At 43.1% G+C, this 18,112-nt stretch overlaps 2 protein-coding genes across 2 annotated transcripts in view; one reads left to right on the top strand and one right to left on the bottom strand.

Moving 5' to 3' along the window:
• dntt (deoxynucleotidyltransferase, terminal) overlaps positions 1 to 10,863 on the bottom strand; it is a 106,852-nt gene extending 95,989 nt beyond the window's left edge. The window contains exons 1-2 of the mRNA XM_030107564.1: positions 10,670 to 10,863; positions 1,811 to 1,985 (exon numbers count right to left, since the gene is read on the bottom strand). Of these exons, the coding sequence (XP_029963424.1) occupies positions 1,811 to 1,985; positions 10,670 to 10,863 (369 nt within the window). The remainder of the gene's footprint in view (positions 1 to 1,810; positions 1,986 to 10,669) is intronic.
• Positions 10,864 to 15,568: 4,705 nt separating this feature from the next.
• The window catches only part of LOC115399887 (B-cell linker protein-like), a 29,412-nt gene continuing 26,868 nt past the window's right edge, over positions 15,569 to 18,112 (top strand). Inside the window, exons 1-2 of the mRNA XM_030107562.1 lie at positions 15,569 to 15,733; positions 15,902 to 15,964. Coding sequence (XP_029963422.1) covers positions 15,665 to 15,733; positions 15,902 to 15,964 — 132 coding nt within the window. The 5' untranslated portion in view covers positions 15,569 to 15,664. The remainder of the gene's footprint in view (positions 15,734 to 15,901; positions 15,965 to 18,112) is intronic.

Genomic DNA, 18,112 nt, shown 5'->3' with positions numbered 1-18,112 from the left:
TGGCTTGTGTTGCATCTATTAACTTTATTTCTTTAAATTCAACGATCCACCATTTCCCATTTTTTCAGTGTAGCACTCCCACCGCAAAGCTAAACTTTCCTCTGTTCACCCCAGGCTCGGGGGCTTTTCTGTGCAGAGTTGAAATGTGGTATGTCCACAGTCCAAAACCATGCGGTTGATGTTGATTTCTTGCAATAAAACTGATGATAGATGTAGCAGTAGCTCATCGTTCTGCGTTTGCCCTTTTCTCAGGCGGATCTGCCTTTACCGGACGAGGTAAGAAATCAATTACATGACATTGTACTCTAAAAATGTGTCTTCTGTTCAAAATAGATCTTCATCTGAATGGCTCCTTTCAGTAAAGGTGAACTCAAGACTACATCTGATGCACTTTCAACGCATCGCCAGAGAGGAGCTGGCCCACTCCTGTACTGTCCCCCCCCCCCCCGGCATTAATTCCCCTCACGTAGGCGAACGAGTGCACACAGGTGAGTTAATGAAATCCTCTCGGGCCACCAAGCGGGGCAAAGGTCACCGAGGTTCCCACCTCCTGAGGGAAGCTTCTTGCCCCTTCACGCCCACTCAATATCTCCCTCGTCTCTTCCTTTCGACTCCCAGACTCTTCGAGTTAAAAGCAGGGGCGTTGTAAAAACCCAAATCCCCAGCAATCAGTTCTGCTTTCCCTCCTTTAGCGCACACTATTCTTACATCTCGCCACATCTCCGATTAAACGGACTGAACAGACTCTGCACAAACCAAGAACTAATGGAAAATATTACATTTCAATGGCTTTAATACTTAAAATTCCTCCCTGACTTGCTGTAGAATATTTATGATGGTAAAACACGTTGCATCTCCAGACTATCATGAAATGCCCGCAGGCAAATGCGCCCGAGAAGTAACCCGTTTGGGGAATCTTTTATCTGTACATGGTAGCTCCTTAAATGGATTTATCACTCATAAAAAACAATCTACTGGAAGCGGCGCGCACATAAACGCCACGTCGCGTTACCTGGTTGAGGGGCTGCGTGACTAAACGAGCTCAGAGGTGGGCTCTGCTCGTGGTTACCGGGGGAGACGGGTCAATAAATGTCAGCATGGCATCATTAGTCCTTCTGCTAATGATGCAGTCACAGGATGCATGCTTTTTTTTTTTTTTCTGGGGAAGGTAAAATGGCAATTTTTACTTGTGACCGCTACAATCTGAGGCTGTCTGGAGGAAACATCGATGGACTCCAGCTAACCAAAGTGTTTCTTTTTTCTTTTTTTTTTTCCTGCAGTCCCTGTTGTGGAAGGAAAAGGAAGGCAACATATTTCTTTATTTTGGATCCATATGTTGGAAAGCCCCGGTAGCACCGTTCACGGGGGAAAATATGCGAGCGTCTGCGAGCCTGCGTATGCGTCTCTGTTAGCGGGCCGCTCAGAGCCCTGACATCCAGCTGATGGGTTCATTTGACACTCCCACGCAATACGGAGGATGTTTCTCTTGCTATCAGCGAGGTGAAATGCGGTGCGATGAGCAGAGATGTGTCCTCTTTTTAAGAGCCGCCTGTCAGGGGGAGGGTTGACATTATAGAAATACAGACAGAAAAACAATAGAGGCAATATATGCATGGCAAAGCAGCAGAATATACCGAGGACTCCTCTGTAAATTCATAAAAAGTGTTAACTAACAGTGTTTGCTCATAGTCTCTGCTTGGCTTTAGTGCCATCTAGTGCTGACCCTTTATCTGTAGATATTTCTGAAGGCTTTATGTCTCACACACACACACACACACACACACACACACACACACACACTCACACACACCTCAATAAGGTGTCTGGTCTCCACAGCAACAGGTTTTCCCTCCTTCATGCTGTCAGTGAACCAGCTGATGCCCAGCACATGCATGGCGGGTAGATTCTTCACGTCGCGTCCTCTCAGCCACGTCCAAAGAGATGAAGCCTGGCAATCCTCAGACACCACGTGAGTGACCGCATCGCTGCGGGCGAGAGAGAAGGAGGGCTTTGTTCAGCGCCGTCAAGCAGTTTTCAGACCTGACTCTGTAATGCATAACAGTATAATATAGATGCATGTGCTTTAATTATGATTTGTGATTTTTAATCCAGTGACTCAGAAGGCTTTTTACCTTTCACACAGGTCTGGGATTTTTCAAAATTAAATCTTGCCATCCTCAATAAAAAAGGTCCTTTGGACTTTTTTTTTTTCCACTTTTTAACTTACACAATGCTTTTAGTTAAACCTGACCGGCGTTCTTTAATACAGTGTTTTGTGTTATTTACCAAGGCAGACTGACAAATGTAAAAAGATCCAGACTCATCAAAGTAGGAACTGGATCCTTTATAACACCGGGACCCTTCACCATATCACAACACCTGGACTCTTTAAACCACATGCATTTGGAAAATAGTTTGAAATCCTGAAAAAATAAAGTCACTTGAGACGTCCGACTTTAAAAACAAGAAGAAAAACTCAGTTTTGAGTGGAAATTTGAATATTCATGATAAATAAACACCAATTTGCACATTTTTGAGAACTTGGTGAATTATTTATTTGTTGGTTAGTTCACTTTATCAGGACAGCATGGGTGTGGTTTTATCAGCCGCAGCAGCGGCGCAGCTTCTTGCTTCTGGCTCTGATTTTGAGTTACATGCTGTAAATCGGAGTGTTGCAGAGAAAATGTGATCAAAGCTGGTGGAACTGAAAAAGAAAATATGTTTTAGCAGGCCTTAAAGTCGATGGATTTAGGAAAACAGACAAAAATGAGGAAATTAATCATTAAAGCTGATTCTGCTGAAAAGATATAAGACCAGAATAATTATCTAAAAGGGCTCAGAGTGACAAGATGTACACAACAATTAGTCACAACATTACAACCATTATGTATTACATTGTGCAGGACTCTGCAGGACTCTGCAGAACCCTGACGTGGTCTAGCTTTTAATGAAACGCACTCTGACGTTGATCATAGCACAAAAGTGAGCAGATCTCCATCCTGCTGTGGCTCAGACGCACTTTGACAAATGCTGCTATAAGATGTCGAATGTGGCTGCACGTCTTTTAAGCTCTGAAAGATGTAAGATGTGACCTTCAGCAGTAATCGTCCAAAGGCCAGGCCATTAGATACCAACCTTACAGGTCTGTGACCAACAGATGTCGTGATTCAGTTATTTATCCATCAAAAATTCACAGTTTGGCCCATCACCCTCAAAATTCTTGTATATGTTTTTAACTTTTGAGTGGACAGTATCCCTGTGTTCTTCAGATTTTATGTTGTACATATGCTTTGTCTTTAATTTATCATTTATAGGAGTGTTCTCTGTTTTTCTTGTCACTTTCCTGCTGTGACAGTGTACATTTCCCCCTGCGGGACTAATAAAGGATTTTCCACTTTCAACAACTTTCAACTTCTAAAACGCCTTCTAACTTTCTACCAGTCATTATTTCAGATGAAACCTTCTGGTTACATTTCTTGAATTTCCCTCTCTTAAATCACTTCAATGCATTTCCAGCCTACATTTTGACCTGAATGACTGAGAATCCTTGTAAAAGTAAAATCCTGGAATGTGCTGCAATTCCTTGGATTATTTGATTCGAAGGTCTCATTAAGTGGCTCAAACTAAGAAAATCTGTCGCATCTTGGGGTCTGCACGGTTGCAAGTGGAGCTTTCATACAGCGGCTCGGATCTCGGCATTGCAGCCTTGCTTTAGCTGTTCTGGGATCGACAGGGTAAACAACAATCACCACACACCCTCGGTGCCTCTCTCCACCGTTTGATAGCTGAAGTCACTCAACCGGTGCCTCCTTCATCTCCGCGGAGACACTCAGAGCAGAGTTTTTATCACGTCCCTCCTCTGCTCTGCTTCCTGCCACTGCATCTAACTACCGTACCCAATCAGGGCGCCCAGCCGTGCATAATTACCCTCAGCATGCCCCTCCTCTTCCCCTCCCGGCGGGAGTAAATCAGTGGAAAGACTCCTTAAGGAAGGTCCCGGCAGAGCTCAGGCTGAGGCCTAATTGGCCAGATCATAGTCAAAACTAAGCCTCTGTCTTCTACTAGTACGGCCAATGATAGTTCATGGTTTGGAAAAAAAAAAAAAATCCCTCCTGAGCATGAAGGCATTGGCAGGGAGGAACATTGAGATATCTAAACAACACAGCCATTATCTCCAAAAGCTTGAAAATCTTGTGGTGAGAACAGTTGCCGAAGCACAGTTACAGAGATTTGGCTGACGAATTCCCTCTCAAGTCATGAGGGGTTGAGCTGATATGTTGGAACAAGACTGAAGATCATAAGAGAGGAGGGGGAAAGAAGTCTCTCTTGGAGCAATGTTTACCTAGATACAATCTTTCCACGAATTTTTGGAAGCTTATCTGAATGTGTGAGCTGCACAGAATGCAAAACGGCAGACTGACATGCAAATGAGCAAGAAAGTGAGTCCAGCACCAGATTGTGCTTCCCAGAATCAGTGAGACTCGGAGCCCAGACACAAGGACGGGCTAAAGTCAATGGGCTTTGATATGGAGAACTCTCTCGAGTTGTCTCTCTTGCCCTGTTCCTGTCAGTACTACCCTCCTTTCCCTTCCAAAAGTGAAAACCAACAAGCTGATCAAAGGCCGAGTGTGTCCAGAACAGATTTTCCCAGCATGGCAGCGTTTCCTCTGTTTGACTTTTTCAGCTGCTCTTCCTCATGGAGATGCACATGATAACTGCAGGAACTAAAGAAAAGACCATGCATTGTGATAATCAAATAACTTAAATAATTCCTAAAGGCCCCATTGAATGAAGAATAAATTACCCTCATTTTTATCTCCTGTCTACAGGCTATTTGTTATCAACTTGAGCTGTGCCAAATAATTGTCGAAAGGTTATTATTAGAATATTTTCACATCAGATTTTCTCCTTTTCTCTTATCGTAAAACATGTCAAGTGTCTGATTATTCATATAGTGCTCGAGGGCCTTCGCTAATTCTGCTGCCAATAGAAATATTGGGTCAAACTTTTATGCCCCTCCACTCCCCAAAGGCTGCATCGTGGGGCTTCAGCCAAAACATCACAGTGAAGCCAAACATATCGACTGTGATGAGCATAAAAAGCAGCCTTCAGAATAAAACGCTGGGTCTGATATCCAGTCAACAAAGTGTGTTATTATGATTCCGAATTGCTTTTTAATAAACTTTGAATAAATACCGGTAATCAAAGGTGGACGTTGAGACGTGGTTTTGAGTGAGTTTGTATGCAGTTTGTATTAGGGAGGGAGTTTGTATTAAAAATGAGACTTCCTGGTTGGATGGTTGGATTACTCTTACAGTGACTCTCAACGCTAAAACTACAAAGTCCCAGGACAATAGGAGTCATGAAATTCTGGACATTGCTTGTGCCATGGTGTGCATGTGTAGTCGCAGTTTTTCAGGAAAGTTGCGCCTTCCCCCATAAGCACTGAGCCAGAGTTGGAAAGTTTGCAAAAAGTTGCATTTTCACTGTTTTTCTCATGTAAACAGACACCTAAAACATGAAGAATATCAGATTTACTGCCAAATAGTTGTCTTCTCTCACCAAACAGGAGAATTCTAATTGTTAGTCATGTTTCTACACATAAAAACAAAAGACATGGTTTTGACACTGTGGGATATAATAAAAGCTATCGTTCGTAGGCTCTCCAGAGACACTTGTCGGCCTCACAGGAAATCGACCCAAACACAGACACCTGGATAAACACAAAAGCCATCTTCAATCCAGATCCCGATTCAAAAACAAATCTCACGCGAAGCGTTAGAACAAAAACAGAGTCCAGATCTAAAACAAAATAACAACCAAACACAGGAACAGATGGCGGTGCGAAGACTGCGGGAAAAGCAAGACTTACTGGAAGATCAACAGAAAGAACGACAGATGGACGGACGGGAGGACAAGGTGCGACACGCACTCACAGGAGAGGTAAACAATACACAGCTGGAACAATCAGGGGCGGGGCTGATCAACTCCTGAACACACACCAGGGGGAGCCAGGGGAAGCAGACTCAGGATCGCACAAGGACTGAATGGAAAAGTACAGAGAATAAGGGAAGTCAAGCTCTTTGAAACTTCACGGCATGATAGTGCACAAAATGAAACAAGCAGCAAAAAGGAAATCCACTGAATGATCACTAAAGCATGAACATCTGTGGCCATAATGAGCAATTTGGCAAAAAGGTTGGCGCAAGCCAGCAGGCTTTAGCAGCGAGCTACAAGCTAGCTACGCCCACGGTGGCGTCCATATTTACTGGATGTGTGCAGAGCCTCGTGGACGGCGCCGCCACCACAGCTTTTTGCCTTGCTCCCAGGTGGGGCGGTCCGCTCGTGAATTCATCAGTGCGTCTGTCAACACGCCTCATGACGAAGCAGAGCACACCGACCTTTGTGGTCGACCTACTTCCCCTTGCACTCTTTGCCACACCAAACACTGAGACGGAGGCTGTTGGGAGGTGTGTGTAGAATCAAAGCAGAGGTGGTTCTTAGCTTTCGGGCATCGTCTGCATATGAAACAGGAATTCAGCTTAACGGATCTAAAGCAAGAAGCAGATGAGAGCTGGTTTCTCAGCCCAGCGGATGGAAAAGACTGCTTGATGGAAGCAGGGTTAACATCGGAGTAGGACTGTGTGCAAAATACGTAACTAATAATTTACTTCAGCATCAGCAACATCAGTCTTTAGTCATTTGCATGCATGTCCTTTCAACAGTTGTGCTGGATAAACATATGTAAGTCAATTTCTTCATTAATTATCTACAAGAATCAATTAAAATTGAAAATTGTTACTTCTTGTAAAAGAGTGCAAAAAACTGAAATGAATTACAAACCTCATTTTGAAAAACAATGAAAAAAAAAATCAATAAATAAAAGTTATATTTTGTTTTACTACTTTCCATCAGAAAATAAAACATAGCTCAGTTGTGGGAAGACATACAAGAGCACAAAACATGTATTGTTCATTGAGTGGTGGAATGATAAGCAAATAAAACTTCTCAACTCTTTCAGTAAAGGAGTCCATGCAGTGGAAATTTAGAAAAAAAAAATGCTGTATCTTTTAAAATCTTCAGTAAATATATTCACAGCATCACAACAAACATTTTTTTTTACTGATATTACTGTGTTTTTGCCGTTCCTGGCCTTTGACTTTTTCTGTTTGGCTAGAGGAATAGCAGACGTGTTACTGCCCTGGTGTTTCAGTCTCCGTCTTTCTCCTCTCTCTTGAGCGGTTGAGTGTGGCCAAAGTGTGTCAGGTGAAGAGTTAAAAGACTGGATGTGGTGGCATTTTGCTCTGACCTCCTTCTCTCTTTGAAAAACTTCTGTTTGAGTCCAGTTTTGTTTGCTATCTGTAGCCTTATCTGTCTTGTATGATGCTCTAAGTCTTTCTAATAAATCCATTGGGCTCCTTTTATGTTGCATGTTTAGAATCAAAGCATTAAACTGAAACATTGGTGTTTATCACTGATTTGATAGTCTTCCACAAATGCAGCCTTTTCCAAAACCTTCTTCTTCTCAGAATCAATATCCAAAGCTCAGAAATCAAGTTTCATTATATTCAGACCCGTCAGTCAGCCCGATGGACAAAACAGGATGTCCCTATTTCTCTAAGGCCAAGATGATACAATCAAAACAAGTGTGTGTGTGTGTGTGTGTGTGTGTGTGTGTGTGTGTGTGTGTGTGTGTGTGTGTGTGTGTGTGTGTGTGTGTGTGTGTGTGTGTGTGTGTCTAATGCAAAACAACATTTAATGCTGTTCAACAATCATCCAGGACATTCATGTCGATTGTTGGATCCATGTTCACCGGTATCAGAACTGCAATTTAGAGAAGTGAGAAGCATGTGTGTGTGTGTGTGTGTGTGTGTGTGTGTGTGTGTGTGTGTGTGTGTGTGTGTGTGTGTATTTCTGACCATATGCTCCAGGCTGTGTGCCTATAACTTGTGTAAAACCAGATATGGGCGGTGTTCTATCAAGCTGCAGCTGATATCAGTTTTGTCGGCTTGCAGAATTCGTGTCAGTTTGAGGCGGGCACGCTCCACTTCCTGACGGTGGTTTCAAACAATTGTATCAAGCCAAGTGTAACCGTAGGAGCGCTCAAGCTGTGTTTCTGGGAATGCTGCCATGGCCAAGCTGGCGCACGGCTGGCAGGCACGCTCTCACACACACACACACACACACACACGCACACACACAGTGTTCGTGCTTGTGAAGCCCATTTCTCTCTCTTTTTTTTTTTTTTTTAGATAGAAGTTAAATCATATGCTTAAATTCAACCAGTTTTTACCTGAAGGTGTCTTGAAAACAGCAACACCTGATCGTAAAAAGGTTGATTTTTTTTTTTTTTTTTTTTTTATAGGTTGCATCAACAGTATCGCCGGCCTCAAACAGTCCCGCCTCTGAAGCGCTGTCGGTGTCAAGCGGGGGCCTTCTGCTGCGCTCACAGTTTGGGATTTAAAAGATACTTCCAATTAGAGACGGAGAAAATGACAAATGCACGCTGTTTCCATAATTACCGCACAATAGATGATTCATCGTGGCTCAGAACAAGCACACAGAACATCACATCTTAAGTGCGACTTGACAAAAACCGAAAAAAGAAAAAAAAAACCCAACTTTTGCCAAACTCATTAAAAAAGTTTTGTGTGTGCTTTGTTACCTTTCTTCTAATGTTCGGAAGCTTCCTCACTGCCAGGCAGTGGAGACGGTTCCTTAACCTCTCTGTCCTTTACTTAAACATATTTGTGTTGGAGCGGTGAGTTACGACTCGGGGGGGAAATCCACCGAGGTGAGGCAGAGGCACGATAAATGTCCTAACCTTTCTTAATTACCTCTTCTCAGGACTGTAGTCGTTCTCCAATTACCTGCAAGGACAATACTTTCTGCAATTAGAAACGCAGCAGAAGTCCGAATGTAACTGTGAGCCGAGTGCAAATATCTCAGGGAGGATTGTTTCTTCAATACAGCCATGCACCAAACGCTGTCTGTTAAAGGAATAATTCTTTTTTTATGTCCACATTCATACTATAGGTACACACTAGATTGTGGTATAAAATAATAACCACTAGAAATTAAATGGGAAATTAGGAATCAATAAAGTGATGTGCAGCTTCAGAATAGTTTCATTAAAAAGTCATTCATGTGTCGTTCTCTCCAGGATGCTTTAATGTGTACACAGTTGTGTTTTCTGTAGGTTTCCTTTGGCTGTCAGCACTGTGGGAAAGACAGTTATCTGGATGAAAAACTGGTTTATAATGATGATTAGTTATTTTAAACATGTAGATCTGTGTCAGCTCCTTCGAGTGGCAGATAAGGTAATGGTATCAATGATGCTTTTTAATAAAATGTATCTGAAAATATATAAAATTATTAAAATTTTGCAAAATTTAGAATGAAAAATTCTAAAATTTTGAAATAATAAGTCATCTCTACACCTGATATAAACTCGCCCATGACATGACTAGAAGGGAGAAGAAAGAAAATATATTTATATTTTCAATATTTTAATCTAAAGGAAAGAAAATGTTTAATTAGAAATGGGAATCCGAGATGGGATATTGATAATATTTTTTTTCAAATCTGATTTGATGCTTTATCGATTTTCTTATTAATTCTCATTTGGAAAAAAAGCACAAGACAGCTTTCGCTGAATGTTACTGTTAGTTACTTGTTAGTATAATAATACTTGTTAGTAACAGCAAGTCAAATGTCGTTAACATGCTGGACAGTGTTAGTTAGTTAGTTAGTTAGTTAGTTAGTTAGTTAGTTAGTTGCAGCATTAGCAGCAGAGGACATGCTCTGTGTGTGTACTGCATACTGGTTGGATTTCCTCCCTCTGATGAAATTTCCACTTTGCGAGTATTTCAGGTTGCCCTGTCGTCATCCTTTCTCGTGAAATGCAACCAAACTTTTGAAAGTTTGACCACCACGCGTAAACCTACATAAGCTAGGCACCATTTGCAATATTGGCAAATGATTCCAAGGAATCAAAACACTCGGAACTGGTTCTCCACAAGAACCAGTTTTTGATTCAGAGATAAAGCAAACGCATTTGATACTGAGTTTGTCAGGATGTTGGTTTCTCCTCCGGTGATCATCATGACAACGGACTTAACTGATGCTGAAGCGCACATGCTGTGGATGCTGTGGACTCCGAGGAGAGACAGCAGCTTCGCAACATAGTTCATGTTCCACAAAAGTAAAATTGATTTTCAACTGTGAAACTGATTTTATATTCTGCCAACTGGGACAAACCTTGGAATATGTGGAACAGGCAAACCAAGAATAGACTACTTTCTAAGCAATGTATTTTTACCAAACAGACATCCGCTGTACCAAATGAATCTGCAGGTTTAATCTCTAATACATTATTCACAGCGCCGCTTCCCAAAATTAGAAATAGCTGTTTATTTGGGCTTGAAAGTGAATCTTCATATTTATTTTCTGAGCCAGGCTGCTGGACTATTTTGACCATCCATTTCACAGCAATTACAAGGCGGGCTTGAAAGTCAAACCACGAGGTCAAGCCGCTCAGTCTGGCACCGAAAATACAGCAAAAACGCTCCCTCATCCAGCTCCATTGTGCTCTCCCATTCAGCGGAGCTTTTAGGAGCCGAGCCCGGTTCAGTCGGCGAACAACAAAAAGGCAGAGCTTTCTCCCAACCTGAGGACGTCTTCCACCATGAAGCCCTTCGACCTGGCCAGCTGGGTCAGAAAGCTTCTCCTGCTGCGGCCCATTTTCCTCTCCACCAGGTACAGTCGGACACCCTGGAACCTGACTTCTTCGCGCCCGGGTACGCCGCCGGCCTGCGGCCTCGGCTTCTTCCTCATAGCGGGAGCAGCGCGAGCGCGGAGCATCTTTTCTGGAAGCTACGTCTTCACCTGGGGCTCTGCTTTTGTGGAACTTTAACTCAACTTCCATTCATGAAAAACACCCGCCGCTGTTTATCTCACACTGGTAGCTCTCACTCCTTTTTATTTTGCCAAACAGTGTGTCGGTTGGAGCAAGGTTGGTGAGAGCTGGCAGACAGGAAAAGCCTCTGCCAACAGGTGCTGAGGATTTGGTGTTTACCAAGAACCACCTGCCAAGATGTAATGATTGAGAATGCGTGAGAAAACAACAACTGAAAAAAAAAAAAAAAAAAAAAAAAAGGAAAGTAGCGCACTGTTGGCGTGGTATTATTCCCTTCCAAAAGTTGTTTAGCAAACACACGCTCTGGAGAAGGAGGTAAACACCGCCTGATTCAGTGGCTTCTTCAAAAGCCCGCTCCAAACTTTTCACACTTCTGTGTTTTCCGCCTGCTCGGCTGGAGCCGAGCGTCACTCGGGGGACACGCCTGAATTCCGGTCACCTCTCAAACCCCCTCGCAGCTGTCCCGCCATGTCCGGCTGGTCTGGCCGCTCACCGTCTCATTACGTCCGGACCGAGGCTGCACCATCTGCTCCGCCGCTTTAATTAGCTCGCTGCCCGAACCCACTGTCTTTGTGGGCATTTTCCCTCCGTCTCTCCGGGGTCTACAAGCTCACCCACACTCGTTACAAGTTCTATAGACGCCAACCGACGAAGTTTAGCAGCGTGCGTTTTAGAGACACTAAAAATAGATTCAGCCTGATGAGTTCATCCTCTTCTTTTGTTTCAGAAGTAATTGCGGCACGAGAGCGTCAAGTTGTTTTAAGCCCTCTCTTTCCAGAGGTCACCAGTGTGAGGGAGAAGCTTTAAATGGGCCTTTGCTGTAATTATCTCCAATAAAGCTTCTGCTTCAGTACACCAAACAGGAATGATTTGTTGATTTAGAGGGGGGAAGAGGGTAAAATCATTATTCTACATCTAATTACCGTGGCCTCTGTGCTCGTCCTCACTTTAATAAGCACACCTTGCTTCTGTCTGCCCGACTGAAATGATTACACGCCTCTCATTAGCTTGGAGTTCTGGGGGTTAACGGGTGTCGCAGGGCAGACCGCACTAATTGTTTGACTGTTAAGACCCCCGCCAACACCCACCCACTCCCCTCCAATCCCTCCGCTGTGTGTGTTTGTGTGTGTGAGGCCGCTGGCCTCGGTCCAAGCACAGACCGATGAAATTCTAACTTCCTGAAGACAAATGGCCGTCAGGCTGCCAGCACCGATCACTGCGATCGCCGCCCATCTATTTCTCCTCCTGGTCTCGGGTGTGTGATGAGATCGTCTGACAATCACCGCTGAGGCGGTTGTGTGAGGCCTCGTGCTGCAGCTACGAAGAAAAAGACAAAACTGTCGGAAATGTGAAGCATTTGACATCACAGACACTGAAAAGTCTCTGCTTGTGCATGATGGGATTTGCAAGTGGAAGCAACAGAATAATTTTTATCTTGTAATTTATCCAGCAGCAGAAGACCAGGGATATCCTCTGGGGGGTAAACATGCAGCCGGGCAGGCGGATCAGTTGGGCCCAGGGGATGACCTCGCAAAGTGTGAAAATCACAAAGGACAGCAAATCAAGCTGGAGTTACAGTAAGGAACATGCCCACGCTCACATTTCAGAGAAGTGTTTTCAGTTAGGTTCAGTTCATATCTCCACAAACTCCTGGGAATAAAAAATAACTCTGTAACGCTCCTACCGAGCTGCAATGCTTCTCTTTAGATGGTTCAGGATAGAACAGATGCAGATTTTTTTTTCCCCCACTGCTTGTTTACTGCCACAGGAATGAACACTGAAAAAAAAAACTGATGTTAAATATTAAACAACTTTAAAAAAAATCTCGTAAAGCAACTTAAACCTGACAAAAGCTGCAGAATTCAGTGGTCATTTTGAGGTTTTCTAAAGCACACAAGCCTCATTCAGCGATTTGTCCAGCTAGAACTGTGGTTAGCTCATCTTTTAAAGGCGTTCGGAGAGAGATAAAGGGATGCACAAGGTGGTGAAGGGGAAGGGGCCTGAAATCAGTGGCAGCATTCAGCCCTCGCAGAAAACACTCAGTTTGTGTCGGTTCATATAAAGTGTCACAAAAGCACCAGCTCTTTTTGACTTCCTGCATTTTTTAAAGCAAGCCCACTGAGCATCAAACGTGGAAATGAAAATAATAAATCTTCCAGCCTGAAGGGAAGTCTTATTATCCTGTGTTTATCCAAAGAGCTGCAGTTTTGTATCATCAATATTTCTGACTGAGGATTCTTCTTAACAAAGGCTGAACTGAAGCATAAACCCACCAACAAGAACACTCACATGAAAGAGAAGAGAAATTGCTGGTACACGTCATTGTTAAACTAGTGTGTAGTGTGTGTGTGTGTGTGTGTGTGTGTGTGTGTGTGTGTGTGTGTGTGGGTGTGTGGGTTTTCATTTTTGTCATCCTTTCCTTTTGTGTAAGAGCGAGAATGATCATTTGCTTTGCATTTTAAAGGTTAAAGCCATGAAGGGTTTTAGCCGTCACATGTTCTACTTCATATGTAAAGACTTATAGGGTTGCTTTTAGCTGAGATTCATTTAACATGTTACATCGTGCTTCTTGTCAAATTGTACAAAACAAAAATTTGAATGTGGTAGTAACAAAAGCACTCTGGTGTTTTCAGAGGATTGTAATTTAAAAAAAAAAAAAAAACATAAAAGAAAGAAGAGGATCCAGCTCCTCTGGAGTCTCTTCCATCTGTATTTTTGTAAGCTTGAGCAAGCGTTGTCCTCTCTATGAGAGTTTACTCTGGATTTCTAAAATAATACATGCTGAAGGCATGAGCACCTGATAATAGAGGCAGAGGATGCTGGGCTCACTGTCATACTGCAAATGCATACAGGGATCACCTGATCTCACACTTACCTTCAAGCATAAGACCAAAACCTTCTGGACCAGCTGATAAAGTAAAAACCCTTGTTTCAAACTGCAGGTAACATTTGATAATCTTAGTATTTGTGTAAAAGCAGGTCTACTAATGGTTGTGTAAATGTCTCCCAAAACTAAGAATAAGAAAATAGAGAAAATAGATGAAGAAAAAGAATGCAAAAACAATTAAATGTAGAATTTGAAAAAAAAATTAAAAATCTAGAATGCACAAACATACAATGTAATGCAGCCTTAGAATAAGTGCAAGTGTCCATGGATAGAAGAGCAAATCAGCTCAGCTTTCAGCAGCATCTTTATGATAAGATGCATTTCTTCAGCTGGCTCACCACGACTTTTCTTTGCAGACCTTGTTCGAAGATTATTTCAGAAACATTGATTCTGAGATGTATTTATTGAAAATTTTCAGTATGTCTGATAACGTCTTCCACCTAGAGACTCATCACTCCGTTCATGGTGAACACGGAAGCACTTCTCTTTCCATTTGAGATTTCTCACTTGAATACTCGTGGTCTTATTCTTAGTTGTTTAAAATGCATCCAAACTGAAAGTGCGATATGCTAGTCCAAATATGCTATTCAGCAGACTTTATGCAGGCTCTTTCCTTGAGGTGAGGCACTCCATTTGTCCAGATTAGAGTGAGTATTGTACATTTGCATGTTTGGATTGTCGATAGACTGTGATGGCGGAACTAGTGAAGAGTTGGATATTGTTAATATAAAAGTGCTGAAACACTTCACAGTAGGCCTACAAGAAATCAGAGTGAGTTTGTCCAATTTGACCTAAAAGTGCAGAGATTGCATCGTAACAATAAAAAATATCACAAATGTGAAGCAGTTTGTCTCAAACTTTTTACAGTGTGTGCTTACACGAGATACAGCAGCAGAGGTTAACGCCACTCACTTCGCACAGTTTGATCAGGAAACAAAACAACTGTTGACAGACACCTCTTCCCTTTACGTCCGGTTCATCTTCTCACATGATTAAATTCATGCACCACACCAACAGGCATGTTTGGGATTGTACTGATCCTTCTGAGCCACCATAGATCTGTAAGACCAGACAAATGTTGCTCTTTGAGGACTTGATTTTCATGGTAAAAACATCCATAAATGTTAAAATAACTGACAAAGCTGTAATATAAAGTCATTCATAGAAATTCTGGGCTGTGCCTGCAGAAAAAAAAAACACCTGAATATTTTATCACACTTCTTAATCTCAGTGTACTTGTTCTTGAAATGTCTGATCACAGTCGCTTCCCCTCTATCAAACAAAACAACACTCCAAGAGAAAGTTTCCAAAAAGAAAAAGAGTTGGGGAACAAACTCCCTCTTGATGACTTTCATTTGAGAAGTGCAGCTGTTAGCAATCTTTCCACTTACTGAGAATTGGAATATTCTCTCGACTCAAATGAGGTTATAGCTCGAAATAAAAATAAATGTGCAGTAAATTACACACTCTGTCTGACGGTAAATGAAGCATGCCTGAGCTCCAGGGCGAAAATAGAATCCCGGTATTATAACACTTCCTTCAGCTTTTAACAAGGAGTCACTTTGAGGAAGTCCCTGCTTCCCTTTTTAGGCGATGTCGGGCACAAACTAATCCTTTTTTTTTTTTTTTTTTTTTTTAATGTACTGCCTTATTTATGGATGCAGGTGGAGAGGGAACCTAGAATGTGTGCGTGTTGGTCTTGACGAGGTGGCCACTGTGTGTGTGTGTGTGTGCGCGTGTGTGTGTTTGTGTGTGTGTGTGTGTGTGTGTACTTCTCCCTGCTGTGGCTGCAGTGTGTGAGACGCGTCACTTCATTACTGTTCATCCAAAAGGCTCAGGGCTTCCCCGTCGAGGCAGAGATGAACCTGCCGTCCAGAGAAGAGTGCGAGGCCTGGGATCAGGCACAGGTGGCCTTCTTCATGTGCAAGGTGAGTCCTCGGAAAGTTCAGGAGTTCACCCTGTGGCTTGTCTGTGTGTGTGTGTGATCTCACACACACAACCGCTTCTGTAACTGCTACACGAGAGGGATCGAATCCAGTGAGTCGGTGTGTTTACATGTGAACAGTCGCCTGAATCAATGTGTTTTCTCCCCTCAGAATAAAATGCCAGAATGTGCAGTCGTTGTGAACAGACTGAGAATTAATGGACACAGACTTCTGGTGAGTTTCTCTCTCTCTTTATACCTGAATTCTCCAAAAAATTACTCTTTTATCCTCTCCACTAATCCTTTGAGGATCATATCAGGGTTTTGTTTGTGCTGAATTCCTTATTTTAATTACATCAACATGAACAAATCCTTCCAAGCAATTATTAATATTGGGATTACAGTCTTAAAAATTAAAAAAAAGAGTCCAATAATTACATTTCCTTGAGCTCTACGTGCTTGTTTTCCTTTTAAAAGCAACATTTTGTAAGACTTTCCTCTCTTCAAGTCACATACGCATGCAGGAGTTTGTCCCTGTCGCATTTAGATGAAAGTGAAGCTTGAAAATTCTTTATCCTGGCTGAATTAAAGCAAAACGCGTCACTGACGGTGTGGACTCGTGCTGCAGCGCTGCAGAATTTCCAGAGTTGAAAGACAGTTTCACGGGTGTGAGATGTGAGTGGTGAAAACTCAGCGGTTTGCGTAACTTCCCACACTCCATGAGAGCGTAAACATCAGGCCCGCCTTATATGGAAGTCAGAGAATCCTGTCACAACTTCTGCTTTGATATGACCGTCAGTCAGTCATCCGGGCTCCGTGTGCGATCCCAGTGAGGTCCGAGGTGATTCTGCTCAGGTGGAGAACAAAACAAAAAACAGGGCCTCAGTCACCACTTCGAAGAAATTCTTGTATCTGTTGGTTGATCATTTTTCTCTCAATTTACAGCAAATAATGCTCAAAACATGATTTTCACATTTGAAAAAAAACCCTCCAACCTCCTCCTGTTCCACTAAAACATTGTGCACTGAAATGATTCCAAATGAAACAAACTAAAAATAAAAGGAGACAAGAGTTGAATAACCAAAAGTTAAAAAAGAAGCTGACACTATATGGAAAGATTATGAAACCTGCTCAAACATGATGTGAAACATATCTGCTCAGGTCAGTTCAGCTTTGGTCATAACAGAATCTTGGAGAGAAGTTTTTACTTTCAAACTGTGGCTATTTTTTCTTTTTTTTTTAACTTCGCTGGCTATTTTGAAAGACGAAGCAAATTAATGCTCTAATTAATTTTTCCTTATTTGTTTTTAAATTGAGTATTTGTGTCAAATTCATTGTACTGGTACTTGAGGTCCAACTTAAGTCAGTAAGTAAGTCGGACCTGTTCCCGGTGCATGTTGGACTCCGGCAGGGCTGCCCTTTGTCATCGGTTCTGTTCCTCATTTTTATGGACATTTCTAGGTGCAGCTGGGGGCTGGAGGGGGTCCGGTTTGGTAGCCACAGGGTTTCATATCCGCAGACCTGCAGCATGCACTGGGGGGGGTTTGCAGCCGATTGTGAAACAATGGGGATGAGATGAGGATCAGCACCTCCAAATCCGAGGCCATGGTCCTTAACTGGAAGAAGGTGGCCTGCCCTCTCCAGGACAGTGGAGAGACTCTGGCTCCAGTGGAGGAGTTTAAGTATCTTGGGGTCTTGTTCACAAGTGGGGGACGGATGGAGCGTGAGATCGACAGGTGGATCGGTGCAGCGGCTGCAGGCATGCGGTCGTTGTATCGGTCCGTTGTGGTGAAGAAGGAGCTGAGCCGAAAGGCAAACTCTCGATTTACCGGTCAATCTACGTTCCCAGCCTCATGTGTGGTCATGAGCTTTGGGTCATGACCGAAAGGGTAAGATCCCAGATACAACTGGCTGAAATGAGCTTCCTCCGTAGGGTGGCTGGCTCTTAAAGAGATAGGGTGAGGAGCTCAGTCACCAAGGAGGGGTTCAGAGCCTCCTGGACGCCTCCCTGGGGAGGTGTTCCGGGCATGTCCCACCAGGAGGAGACCCCGGGGAAGACCTAGGACTCGCTGGAGAGACTATGTCTCCCGGCTGGCCTGGGAACGCCTTTGGATCCTCCCGGAAGAGCTGGAGGAAGTGTCTGGGGACAGGGAAGTCTGCATCTCTGCTTAGACTGCTGCCCCCGCGACCCGGTCCCGGATAAGCAGTAGAAAAAGGATGGATGGATATCACTTGTATAGTGTGTTGAAATCGACCCAAAACCGCCACACCTTGGTTTGAACTCCAGAGTTTTTACGAATCTTTGTAGCCGCGTCACCAAACGCGTGAGATATCGACTGGACAGGCGGACAGGTGTAGACACACATGCACCACTTTTGCAGTG

Source organism: Salarias fasciatus, chromosome 13, assembly GCF_902148845.1.
Source record: "Salarias fasciatus chromosome 13, fSalaFa1.1, whole genome shotgun sequence".
Classification (NCBI taxonomy): Eukaryota; Metazoa; Chordata; class Actinopteri; order Blenniiformes; family Blenniidae; genus Salarias; species Salarias fasciatus.
This window is presented reverse-complemented; position numbering and strand designations above follow the sequence as displayed.